The sequence below is a fragment of the Thermobia domestica genome, chromosome 4 (assembly GCF_964235325.1).
Source record: "Thermobia domestica chromosome 4, izTheDome1.hap1.1, whole genome shotgun sequence".
NCBI classification, from domain to species: domain Eukaryota; kingdom Metazoa; phylum Arthropoda; class Insecta; order Zygentoma; family Lepismatidae; genus Thermobia; species Thermobia domestica.
Window position 1 is genome coordinate 201,991,140 of NC_137457.1, and position 13,242 is coordinate 202,004,381.

At 38.3% G+C, this 13,242-nt stretch overlaps 1 protein-coding gene across 1 annotated transcript in view; it reads left to right on the top strand.

Moving 5' to 3' along the window:
* Nucleotides 1-13,242, top strand: part of LOC145683014 (uncharacterized) — an 832,861-nt gene that overhangs the window by 514,066 nt on the left and 305,553 nt on the right. Inside the window, exon 6 of the mRNA XM_081754367.1 lies at nt 3,896-4,370. Coding sequence (XP_081610493.1) covers nt 3,896-4,370 — 475 coding nt within the window. The remainder of the gene's footprint in view (nt 1-3,895; nt 4,371-13,242) is intronic.

A 13,242-nucleotide genomic window follows, 5' to 3' on the forward strand; every position in this document is an offset into this window, starting at 1 on the left:
AAAGAAAAAGATATGCTTATTTCAAGGAGATATGCTTACTTATTGGAATTAAGTGTTTGAAAATCAAAACTGTTCTGAATATTAATTTTCTAATTTCCATAATAAGAATAAAGGGGAATGTTAATTCTCATATATAGGAAGAAAGAAAGAAAAAATATATTTCACACAGATAACAAAATAAAATATTCTATTTATCTACGCCTTGGCGTTGAGTATTTTTAAATTTGTTCAGAAAGTTTTTTGTAATTCCAATAGAGAAATGAAGGAATAAAAATAATTGTTAATTCCTATAAAAAGAAAAATTTAATTACACTTATTACACAAAAAAGAACAAGATGAAATATTTCAGTCTGTCAGTAATTCCAAATACTTAGAACTATTTCTTCCTTCTGCTTGTGAACACTTCATATCTTCAAACTAGTATTAGTCTTGAACAAAACACTTTTCAATTAACATAAAAATCTTGTTATAATTTTAAACCTAATAGCGTGTCCACGAACCATGATTATCTATAACCGCATTGATTCGACGAGACATGGAATCAATTAGTGATGAAGGAAGGGAGTGGATTGGGACCAGTACGTTAGGTGCCATTACGGCCTTTGCCTGGTATGAAATGAGGAAAACCGAAGAAAACCTCACTGAGAATGGCTGGACTGAAAAAGCTGTGACACCTTTCTGACCAAGCGTCCCCTTACACATAGTGAATGAAACATGTTATTTCTCAACAGTTTTGTTGGAGCTTTTTATATGAGATCTGATCCTTAATTATTTAATGGAAGATGAGGACGTGTGGGTCGTTGTCAATCTGAAAATATTTTTTTTTCGTTTATTGTGGGCAGCATAATATTCAACTACAAAATCTTTCTTATTTCAGTTACATAAGGGTCTTCTTCGTGTTACCTAGGTTTTTTTTACTACTTCTTTCAAGACTAAGCACGATTCTTCCTTTACCTCCTAATCTCACTTCTAAAGAATTTGTGATCCAAACTTTCCCCTTAACAAAGAGAAGTAATGAAACATGTATACTTTAACGCGTGAAGCAATATTGGTGAAAATTTCACGGGCAGCACTTATGTAATAGATGATTAGGATGTTTAAAACACAACCTATATGATAGTAGAGATGCTAGAATCTTTTAATTGAAAGGTATGAAGAGTAAATAAGACGCTGTAATACTGAAAACTAATACACATGCTATTTACTCTTATGTGTGATATTATAAGCAGAAAGTAGTGTTGTTGAAACGAGACAAGAGGATATCGCCCAATAGAAATAGTTAAATCTTTTTGAAAACGAAATTGAATTTCCATGATACTTCACAAGACGAGAGAGAACCCCGTTCGTGAATAACACTAGCAAAAATGACGAAGTTTACGTTGTGACCGTGGCAGTGGTATTATTCTATTTTTTTAACAAGCGCTTCTGTATATATATATATATATATATATATATATATATATATATATATATATATATATATATATATATATATATATATATATATATATATATATATATATGTGTGTGTGTGTGTGTGTGTGTGTGTGTGTCTGTCTGTCTGTCTGTCTGTCTTCAAAGCTAATTATCCTAGATAGGATGGTTGTAAAAATTATTAGAAAGACCTTAATCCAACAGCATTTCGAATATAAATAACCCTCACAACTATACTGATGCAATCACGGTTTTCATTTTTGATATCTCAGCACTTGTGATTAAGAAATAAACGCTTATACCTTGTTCTGAGAGATCCATATGTTTAACCCTGTAACTGTAAGAAATTCTATAAAGAAAGATTATTAAACAAAAAAAAAATACTGTTTCTGGGTATAACCGGGTAAGACTTACTGTTATCTGAGTTTCACAAACGGTTCTACGAACTGAAAATATTTAACAACCGGTTCTAGCGAACCGATAAGAACCGGCTGAATAGCACCACTGGACCGTAGGGAATCCCCTCATAATAGTTAGAGTACCCATCTTCGGCGTGGGAGACCCGGGATCGATTCCTGGTGTGAGCTTCAGATTTCACGTTAGGATATAGATCCAGGTCTTAAATTGCCTCGGCGCTGAACAGGATACTGAACTCCAAATCAATCCAGCACCCAACCATTCGATGTCGGAATTGGGGACACCTTTCCGTCATAATTAGAGTATGGTGGCTTGATGATAGAGCGCTCACTTTTGGTTTCAAGGTCATCGGCTCGATTCCAGGCTAATGCCTTCCACTTCATTCCTCAGTTCCTTTCATTAATCATTTTGTTCACGCATCATCTGTTTCCTTCAGCCTCCAGGACATAATCGTGCAATGTTAAAATCCCCATTCCAGTTCAAAGTATTAGACCAATAATGCAATCTTGAATTTCCGAAATCACTTTTCATTGTTCACTCCTCAATTACCTCTGAGTAGAACATGACTATTTATATATCTAAATTAATTATAATAGGTAATCTGGCACTTGTAAAGTACTATCATGTATTATTTGTTTTCCTCGAAAACAAATTCAAGTATGGTTTTTCTTCTCTGTCTAAAAGCACTAAGCTTAGTATCGAAAAGAACATTACTTTTCAGCAGACACTGGATTTTTTTGAGAGAGCTGCTTACAGACCTCACATGAAAGCAGCAAGTTTCTCGGAGAAGTTAACTCACGTGAACAGGGTTGGAAATATTTCCTCCTCTTGCCCGGCTGACTTATTTCATTCGTGACTGTACAAGTGCTCTATATATGCCACCTAGCAATTCTGCAAATATCAAGCCAATAATCAAGTTCTTCCCACAAATCGTTGGATCATGCCCCTATCAATCCATTGGAAAACACTGTTGTTGCGAGCTCTCATTTCTGTTAGTTTGTTGGTAGAGGAGGAGTAAACACTGCATCTTTCATATAACACCACACAAAATATCTCATGAGGTTAGGTTCGAAGAGGTGGAGGCCATGACAGGAATTGCTGATCATCTCCACCATGACCCTTCCATTGGTTTCTCAATCCAACGAAAGCAATAGGCCGACCACTTGCTTGCCCCTTACAGAGGTATCCTTAAGCTATAAACTGTGTATACCATCGCCAAATGGACTTCGCAGTTGGTGGATCTCTGTTGAACTTCGGAAGTGTCGTGGTACTGTAAGGACAGACTGATGTGAATGAGACTCTAGCACAACAAAACCTTTCTCTGGTCTTGTCGTAACGTTGAATAAATGCTCACTGCTGCACTCTCCTGTCAGAACTCAGAAGAGAACCTGCAACACACAAAAATAGAGAAAACTATTAGTATTTTTCAATACGTCTGCAAAGGTTTGTGACAATACTCGTATGTTTAATAATAAAGCTACAGTGAATTAATGAAATCGGTTCAATCATTTGTAATAACACGTTATATAAATCCATCTGTTCGACCCGATGTACAAGATGTGCTCATAAAGTAACCGAACTTTTAAAAGGACAGCCAACTCCTTAAAAATGTTAGGGTAATATGATCGACATCACGCTTACTCGACCTCACGCTCATAACATTCTTTCGACATCACACTCGCTCAACCTCACATTCATATCAACATCTCACATCACGCTCACTCGACCTCACACTCACTTTATTCCGACATCACGTTCACTCGACCTCGTGCTCACATCATGATTTAAAAATCCCTCACCCTCAAACTCATGAGCTAAAGTGAGTGTCAGTTCCGAACTCATAAACTGCGACCTCATAAGTTCGGGAAGCTTAGATGATAACTGCAGCTTGACTTGATTTAATTCAAAATATGGGAGGAAAAAAGTGTTGTTCATTAGTCCACACCTTTTATTGTAATAAGTAATGTGCTATAAGCAATATTTTCAACGGACTTATCTTTAAAACCTAAGAGATCTTTTATCTTAATTTTTCTTACTGTTTCAGGAACATCCTCGGCCTATTCGTCCAGATCTGGAGGAGGATTATGACGGTGTTCGTCGACCAAATCGTCTTTTTCTTGATCACATGAACCTCAGTTATAGCTCCGAGTACCTGGCACCTGGGCACACACCATGCCCTGCTCACCCGGACCAGCCACCACTGCCAGCACCCCCTCCACCCCCACCAGACCCTTCACAACGCCCAGGAACGCAGCCTAATACCCCTGTTCCTCGGCGAACTTTTCATACTCCCGATCTCCCCGACGACCGCAGACAGAAACACGTTAGTTTTGATTCCACGTTGCTAATTCGCTCACAAACGATAACTAGTTTCGAGGATAGCGGTGCCACAATAAGAAGAACACCAGAACCCAAAGTCACTCGCAGTCAGGAGAGGTTGATAGATGGTAAGAAGGCTCCTGACCCAGAGAAAAAGGATTTAGCTATGTCACCTGTTATGGCGAAAACGTTAATCATGGGTAAGCCACCTTTTTCTTTCACTTTAGTGTAAAATTGTACTCAAAAGGTTATTTTTATTTATTTCTATATTCTTTATGTGTAGATAGAATACGAGTGCAATGTGTAACGGCACATTTCGTTACCTCTACACTCAGCGGCGAGGCTATCAATTCCGAAAAACAAAATTGTCGTAACCTGCTCACAACAGGTGAAAAATAATTTCATTTTAAATGTCGAAAGTCGGTAAAATACTGGTCAGTTACCAACTCTAATTAGTCCCCGTCACTTGCTCCTTTGTGAGCGGTCCCGGGTTCGATTCCCGGTTGGGGCACTCGGTCGAAAAAGTGTTAAAAGGTTTTTCACACCAGTCTTTTTGAATGAGGTTTTCTTGGGTTTTCCTCATTCACACCAGGCAAATGCAGGGATGGTACCTAACTTATAGGTCCCAGGCCGCTTCCATCCTTTCTTTCCCCGGATAGTGTGATCGCCGAAGAACGTCATCCCTCATACGTGGCGAGCTAAATGGCCATAGATGCCGAAAGCCCAGAAATCTAAATCCTAAACTAGTTTCTTTGTGAGAGTCGCATCTCCCTAGATCACTGTACCACTGCTGGAAACAAGTTAGTTAGGATTGCTTTATTTCTTGGCTTTTAATATGTTGAACCAATGGTCGAGCATGGCCAGTATAGTATTGCGATAGTAAATTAAAATGACACAAGTCATACCAGCTGTAAACTGTAAAATAAACTCTATCATATTGAAGTAATTGCGAAGTATATAGTCATTCGTAGTTAGATTCCCCTATTCTGAAATGACAAAATGCAGACAAATTTCCGCCTAGCTAACTCAAAAGCATATAACCAGAATTATAAGATATTGAATGACGTTATGCCTAGATTATAACTATTTAAATATTATAAAACATATTAAATACCAACATATTATAGTCCAGTAAAATCACATCAAAAACGGGCCAAACTTAGACATTTAGAATAAAAGGATCGGACCTTCTGGAATTTGTTCCCGAAGTTTCCATAACTTTAGGATAAAGTGAAAAATTGGGATCTGTATTAGGAGATATATTCTTTCCATTGCCTCATACAATTTAACAGAGTAGAAATATGAAAAAAAGTGTTCGAATAAAACTTGTTGGAAATTTCATAAGCTTTAAAATATGTATATATTGTTACTATACACAATGTCAGAGATGCGCAATGAAGTTTCACACTTCTTCGGACTGCGCACAATTTCTGTAGGAAGATATTAATGAATCATTTGACATGAGGAAAAATATATTTACTGATTTGAAACTGCTTTTTATTGCAATTTCCGATAAGTATCAACAGGTTTGAAAGTCCGGCTAGTTTAATAAAAGTTCGTAAAACAGTGGCGTCGGCAGGGGGTGCGCAAAAACCCTGAAAGTAGACTTTCGCACTATCTTTCTGTATGTAGGCCTATATGTCCATTGAAATCAGTGTTTGAAATAAACGTTTTAAAAAGAAGATGAAATCTATTGAAATATGTTTTACTGATGTTGTTATCCTGCAAAAAAACATCCAGTTGCGGTTTTTCCTCTCTTTTGAATAAGTAGCCCTATTCCAGTGCAATTACGACAAAAATCATCCAACTTATTTCTAAAAAAGATTAAACTTGTTATAATATGTTCTATGTATTGATATTGTACTAAAACAGTCCCAAAACTCTAGTTGGTGATTTTTCATAATTTTTGCGGGCAATTATATAAGCAATATGTGAGGTTTGTCACCAAACACAATGGTAAATAATGTATTGTCTTTGATGGTTATGATAGTGGACCTAGCATAAAGAATATGAAACACTGGACTTGAATAAAACCATGGATATGCGTAATCGTTGAGGATAACATCCACGTTGTTCGTTTATCTGAACAGGAATTTCTTTCTAACACAAAGGAACAATCCGAATTTATATCACTTCTTAGAAATATCTCGAGAAGTCTGATTGTACTCGTACCGTACCATCAATCACCTGGAGATGCAGGCGAATTAGTTGTGTTAATCGCAAAAAAATCTTCCAAAATCTGGCTCACCAGTAATAGTGGGAGAAGATTCAGATATTTTGATTCTGATGGTAGCACTCGTAACAGGTGAGACTTACACGTTTATTCCTGGCTTGAAGCCACCACATAAGATATAGCAGTACCAAACTTCAGAGAGCATTGGTTGATATGGTGAATTGCATTTGATTTCTTCGTGCCTTCACTGGTTGTAACACAACTTCTGCTCCATACAGTAAAGGAAAGAAAGTTGCGTACAAAATACTGGGAAAAAATGAAGAACTGCGTCGAGAAATGGATGTTTTCAACAACCCAACATCATCTGCTGATGATATGGCAGCTGTTGGAAAAAAATGTTCTTAGCGCTATATCAATGTGCAGAGAAAGAAAATGTAAATTGTAAGATTCTGCATGTGCAAAATAATTCTATTTAAACAAACGCATTAACGACACTTCCAATTTAGCAGTACTATCTCCAACAACAGCTACTGCAAATCAGTATAGTCTCCATGTGTTCTATCAAGTTCAGCAGTGGGAAAAATCAAGAGATGACTCCATCTGAATGAAGTAGAGAATTTGAGGTAATTGCCTTCTTCTTGTAACAACATTTGAACAACATGTTCCAGAAGATTTGTTAAAGTTTATAGCATGCAACTGCCAGGCGAACTGCGGTAATTGTGGGTGCAAAAGAAGAAAGCTAGATTGTACATCATTTTGTGGGCAGAGTAGTGGACACGGATGTGGTAATAGCACTACATTAATTGAAGATATAGACGAAGGAGGTGATGATGAAGCTGTCATCAGAACCAACTTCTTTGAGAAGGAAGTTAACGAAAACTGTGGACATTCAACTGCAAAACACCATTGAGAAAAGTAAGTCTCAAAGTACACTGGCATATTTAGAACTTTTGTTTAAGTTCATTTATCATCGCAAGGCTTTTTACGGTGCCGTATACAGTGATCAGCAGTTGAATTAGAGACAGCAGGACAGTTGCAGAAACCGTCCTGCAGAGGCAGCACCAGTGCATGTGAATGAAATGCATCGCAAGGATATTGTTGCCGTGTACTTCCTCTCTCGGTATCCGTGTCAGTGCAGTGTGTGATAGGCAAGACGAAGGATCTGAGTGTACTTGACCGTAGTCAAATCGTAGGGTCCAGACGACAAGGTGGCTCGATTTAGGAAGTGGCTGCGGCACTCGGAGATTCAAAGGCAACTGTGTCAAATGTGTATCGTGAGTACCTCGCTTCCGGTAAAACCGCATCCACACTGGCAAACTGCTACGGTCAGAGGCGTGCCGATGACAGGGGTAGATACCGAGTGGCCCGCATCGTAACAGCAGATAGACAGGCCACAGTGCATCAAATCGCGGAGAGATTCAATGCAAGACAACAATGCCGTGTCAGCAGCCACACAATTCGCAACCACCTGCTCGCCATGGGCTACAGAAGCCATCGACTCCCGCTAATATCTTTCTAACAGAACAACACAGGAAACAACGTCTAGCATGGGCAAAGGAACACTGCCTCTGGAGCGTGGAAATGCGGAAAAAGATTGCCTGGACAGTTTCATATTGGTACATGCCAATGAACCGGTAAGAGTGCGTTGCCAACCTCAAGAGGAAATGGATCCATAGTGACAGTAGGGAACTGTGCAGGCCGGTGTTGGTGGTATTCTCATCTGGGACATGTTTACGTGGACTGAAATGGGTCCCCTGACACCTGTAACACAGTTACTCACAGGTAAACGCTACCGCGATATTCTGGACGTCAATGTCATGTCATTTGCTCGGCTGCTACTTCCAGGTGGGGACCTTATCTTGCAGCAGGACAATGCGTCGGCCTACCGCTCTACGATTGCAAAAACCTGATTTGATGAGCACTCCTTTGATCTGGAAACACTTCCCTGGGAACACGGTTATCAGACCTCAACCCGATCTAACACATATGGGACGCCATGGAACGACGCCTTTGACTGTGGGCCTTCTTCCAACTAACCTGCAAGATCTGTAGGAGACTTTACAGGAGATATGGATTGAGATCCCACAACAACACTTCAGGCGCTTCCTGGAGTCCATGCTGTGGCGGGTAGCTGCTGTTATCAAAGGGAAACGTGATTCACACGCTATTAGGTAGGTGTCTATGATTCAACTGGTGATCAGTGTATAGCGCAGAAGAATCGAAGCACCATTAGAAAAGCTAGTACGTATAGTGAAATCATGAAACAGGGTATAATGGTATTTTCTGTAAATCGGATACAAAATGCATCTAAAATAATTCCGGTAAGTATATTTCCCTTCATTTATAATCCCTTGTTTAAATCATTATTTTTTTTTCCTAAACATATTTTCAAGCACTAATAGATAAAATTTTAAGGTACACTGAACTACATGGAGAAAGTGATTTCTTATTATATAACCTATAATATTGGAGTATAATAAAGAAAGAATGATACTTTTATGTTTATTGACTTAGGAGCCATAAGGCAAAAACTGCGTGCTGGGGAAAATTTCAAGATGGTGTACTGCTTATTTAAAATGGCGGGAAACTAGCAACTAGAGTTTTGGGACTGTTTTAGTACAATATCAATACATATAACATATTATAACAGGTTTAATCTGCTTTTTTAAAATAAGTTTTATCGATTTTTGTCGTAATTGCACTGGAATAGGGCTACTTATTCAAAAATGCGGAAAAACCGCAACTGGATTTTTTTCAGGATAACAACATCAGTAAAACATATTTCAGTACATTTCATCTTCTTTTAAAAACGTTTATCTCAAACACTGATTTCAATGGACACATAGGAATACATATAGAAAAGTAATGCGAAAGTCTACATTCACGGTTCTTGCGCATCCCCTGCCGACGCCACTGTTTTACGAACTTTTATTAAACTAGCCGGACTTTCAAACCTGTTGATACTTATCGGAAATTGCAATGAGAAGCCGTCTCAAACCACTAAATATCGTTTTGTTCATATTAAATGATTCCTCCATATGTTTCTACAGAAATTGTGCGCAGTCCGATGACGTTTGAAGCTTCATTGCGCATCTCTGACATTGTATATAGTGACAATATATACATATTTTAAAGCTTATGAAATTTCCAACAAGTTTTATTCCAGCACTTTTTTTCATATTTCTACTCTGTTAAATTGTATGAGGCAATGGAAAGAATATATCTCCTAATACAGATCCAAATTTTTCACTTTATCCTAAAGTTATGCAAAAATGGTTACTCGAAGAAAACTGATAATAACTTGTTACATTGCCTATAATATTAGAAGTATATTAAAGAAAGAATGATCTTTCTGTTAAATAGTTTAGAAGTTATATGGCATAAACTAAATGTATGTGAAAAATACAAGATGGCAGAGTATTTATTCAAAATGGCGGAAAACCCGCAACTGGATTTTTTTTGTATTTTCTGGAGGTTAATGAGGAAGAGATCAGGAACAAATTCCAGAAGGTCCCGTTTTTATTCTATATGTCTACCTTAAACCTTATTTTGACTGCACTAGTTAAGGCTTGGCAGGAAGAAACGGAAGCATAGGTACGAAATAAACGGTAAGAGAAGTCATTGAGACACGCTACGAAAGCGATTGTCATGCAGTGTTCGTAGTTTCAGGGATATTTTCCTAATCTAGGGAAATATCGTAGATAAACTAGACACAGATTGCAGATATCATAGATAATGGCACACTTATGCCAGAAGTTATGTGAATCTTCCAAAATACGGTATTCCAGAAGGATATTGAAAATAAAATGGCTGGATATCATATGACAGAGTATTGGAAACGGAAAGAGAAAATGCAAGTGTACTGTAGAATATTTCGAAAAGAAGTGATAGAAGAATAGGATTCATTATAAGGCATGCAGAAATTATCAGAGCTAAAAATCAAGGACCAAATAATACATGATATAGGGTAGAAAAAGTATACGAAAGTTCAAATGTGGATCAGGGTAGGGAAGAAGAAAAAGTCGCATCAAAAAATCGAGGATTGCTGGGCTGAGTTTTTTCAGTACTTAAACAAATATTACTCACTTAAATGACTTCGGAAAATCTCATTTAGCGTCGCATTCGAGTGAGCTCAATTATATCTTGAAAATGGCTCTAATGATTTTCATTATATCTGGTCAAAGACACTTTGCCAAAATCAGCAGAAAATATTATTTCGGTGTATCTCAACTATAACTTGAAACTGGCATTAACTATGCTCATAGAATATGTTCATGAAGATTTGTAAAAATATTGATAACGAATTATTGATACAATTTGATAACGAATTCTCCCGGTATTTGGGCCGCGGTGGCTCAGTCAGTTCACCGTGAGTTCTCATGGTGTGTGGAGGTGTTTTTGAGCGTTCCGTGAAAGCATATCCTTCGTTTCTTTTGTTTTTTTCTTTAGTTATTTTTTGTCCTGTGATTAGGACTGTATAGTGGTGTTAATTACTGAAAATTGTGTTAAGTAGTACTACGTTATGAATACCATTCGACAAAATACGTTAAAATTTGAGTTTGACAAGAATTTCAGACAATTACGACCGTCACCGGCTGAAATACACATATGGTTAAGTGAAAATTTTTCCGATCTGATGAACAAAGTGATTGCAATTCAATTACACAACGAAGACTTCTGTGTATATGTAAAACTGGATACAGCTCTGAATTTTGAACAAGCTTTACGTACTTTGCCAGACTCTGTTCCCTTCCGTCATTCGACTGGTGTTTCCTCTGTGGTGAATATATTGGATGCTACTACTAACTATACTAAAGTCCGTATTTTTGAATTGCAGTGTGAACTTAGTGATGATGTAGTACGTGATACCTTGCGTGAATATGGTGAGATTAAACAAATAGTACATGAAAAGTGGGGCACTCACTTAAAATACCCTGTGTTGAATGGTGTTCGCGCAGTTTATATAGAATTGGGGAAACATATACCCTCTAAACTCCACTTCATGGGTTATAAGGCTTCAATTGTGTATCCTGGACAGCTGCATACTTGTTTCCGCTGTTTGAGTACGGATCATCTTGTTTCCCAATGCAAGGTACCACCTCGTCAGTTACCTCGTCCTCAGCACAAACAGGACGACCTTCGTATGACAGCTTTATCCACTGGTAATCTCCCGAAAACCCCGCATTACTCGTTAAACTCACTGTCTCCTTCTTTACGGCCCAGTGTTTCCACGAGTGTTCGTGATGTGTCTCGAGCTCCCCCTCCTTTGGTGCAGGATCCTACAGAATTTCCTACTTTATGTCATGATGTCATAACAGAACCTGAGCCAAGTACTACGGCCTTACAAGATTGTGTTGACCCGATTCAGTGGCCCTCGACCAACTCAGTGCTACAAACTGCCCCGCCCAATCTGGCAACGTCGCAGGATGATGTCCCATTGTCTACCTCTCATGGTCAGCTTACTAAGAAATCAGCCACAACTCTTGAAAATGCATCTGAATCTACTTTGCCCTTTACTAGTGCTCATGGAAATCAACTACGGCGATCGTTACGTAAAAAACGAAAAGTGCTCTCAAATAAAACAGACAGTGTTAGCCAAGCAATCCAAGATAGTGTGAGTGACCCGGAAACACATAGCGGCGGTGGTGGTGACCTTGACTCTGACATGGTTTGTAACAACTTCTCTGCTACAGGCGAATCTCGTGAAAAGAGTGGTGAAACAGATCCTACTGCTTCGTAAGTTCTTGTGTATAGCTTCTCGTCAGCACCGCTCACGTGCCCTTGGGTTCTTATGCCATATATTTTATTTTCTACTTTCCCTGCAGCGCAGTTCTCACGTGATGTTTACCGGATTGTTTCTATTTATGTTTTTATTTTTCTTTCTTTGCAAACTTCAGGACGAGTGGTGGCGATTGAGTTTCAGATGGATGCAATATTTCTCCTCTCCCCCCTCTGTAGTGAGGTGTATTTTTGCACAACTTATCCAGTTTTTGGTGTTATTTTTTCAAATTGCTTTATTATTTTATGTATTTATTAACTTAATGGCAGGTTCTCCGTCTCCTACTAGACCTAACGTGCGCCGTCTATGTACAATAAATATCGCTGGCATTCACCATCCAGCGAAACAAAATAGTTTAAAAACTTTTGTTATGCTAAGTGGTTACGACATCATTCTTCTGCCAGAGGTCCGTTTTGAATGTTTTGAATTTCTGCCAATGTACAATGCAATTGTGAATATCGGACCCAACAATCGGGGTACTGCTATCTTAATCAAAAAGGGTATTGTCGTCGAACGCATTAAGCGACTTCCCTCTGGCCGTGGTATCAGTTTATTTTGTGATGGATTTAATATTGTGAACGTTTATGGTATTTCTGGAACAGTTAACAGGCGTTCTCGTGATCATTTTTATAACGAGGAAATAGTGCAGATTTTACCAGATAATTGTGATCCTATTATTCTGGCTGGTGACTTTAATGTACTGGAACGGAAAATCGATACCACTGGCATCTTCAACCCTAGTGTCACTTTTACCCGCCTTATACAACAGTTGCGGCTCCGGGATGTGTGGTGGAATCATTGGACGGTGCCTAAATTTACTTTTAAGAATAGTCATATGATGTCCAGGTTAGATAGGTGGTACATAACGTCTTCTCACTGTTCAAATATCATTGAAACGGACATATGTCCAGTTTCATTTAGCGACCATGCAGCGGTTTATTGTGTTCTTAAAATTCCGACAGGTGTCTCGCATACGCATGGTAGAAGTTACTGGAAATTAAATGCTCAACTTCTCCATCCAGCTACCATTAGGAATGATTTTCGTCAACGTTGGCAATTTTGGGTACGTCAACGACGTTACTTTTCAACTATTTCTGAATGGTGGACTTCTTACGTTAAA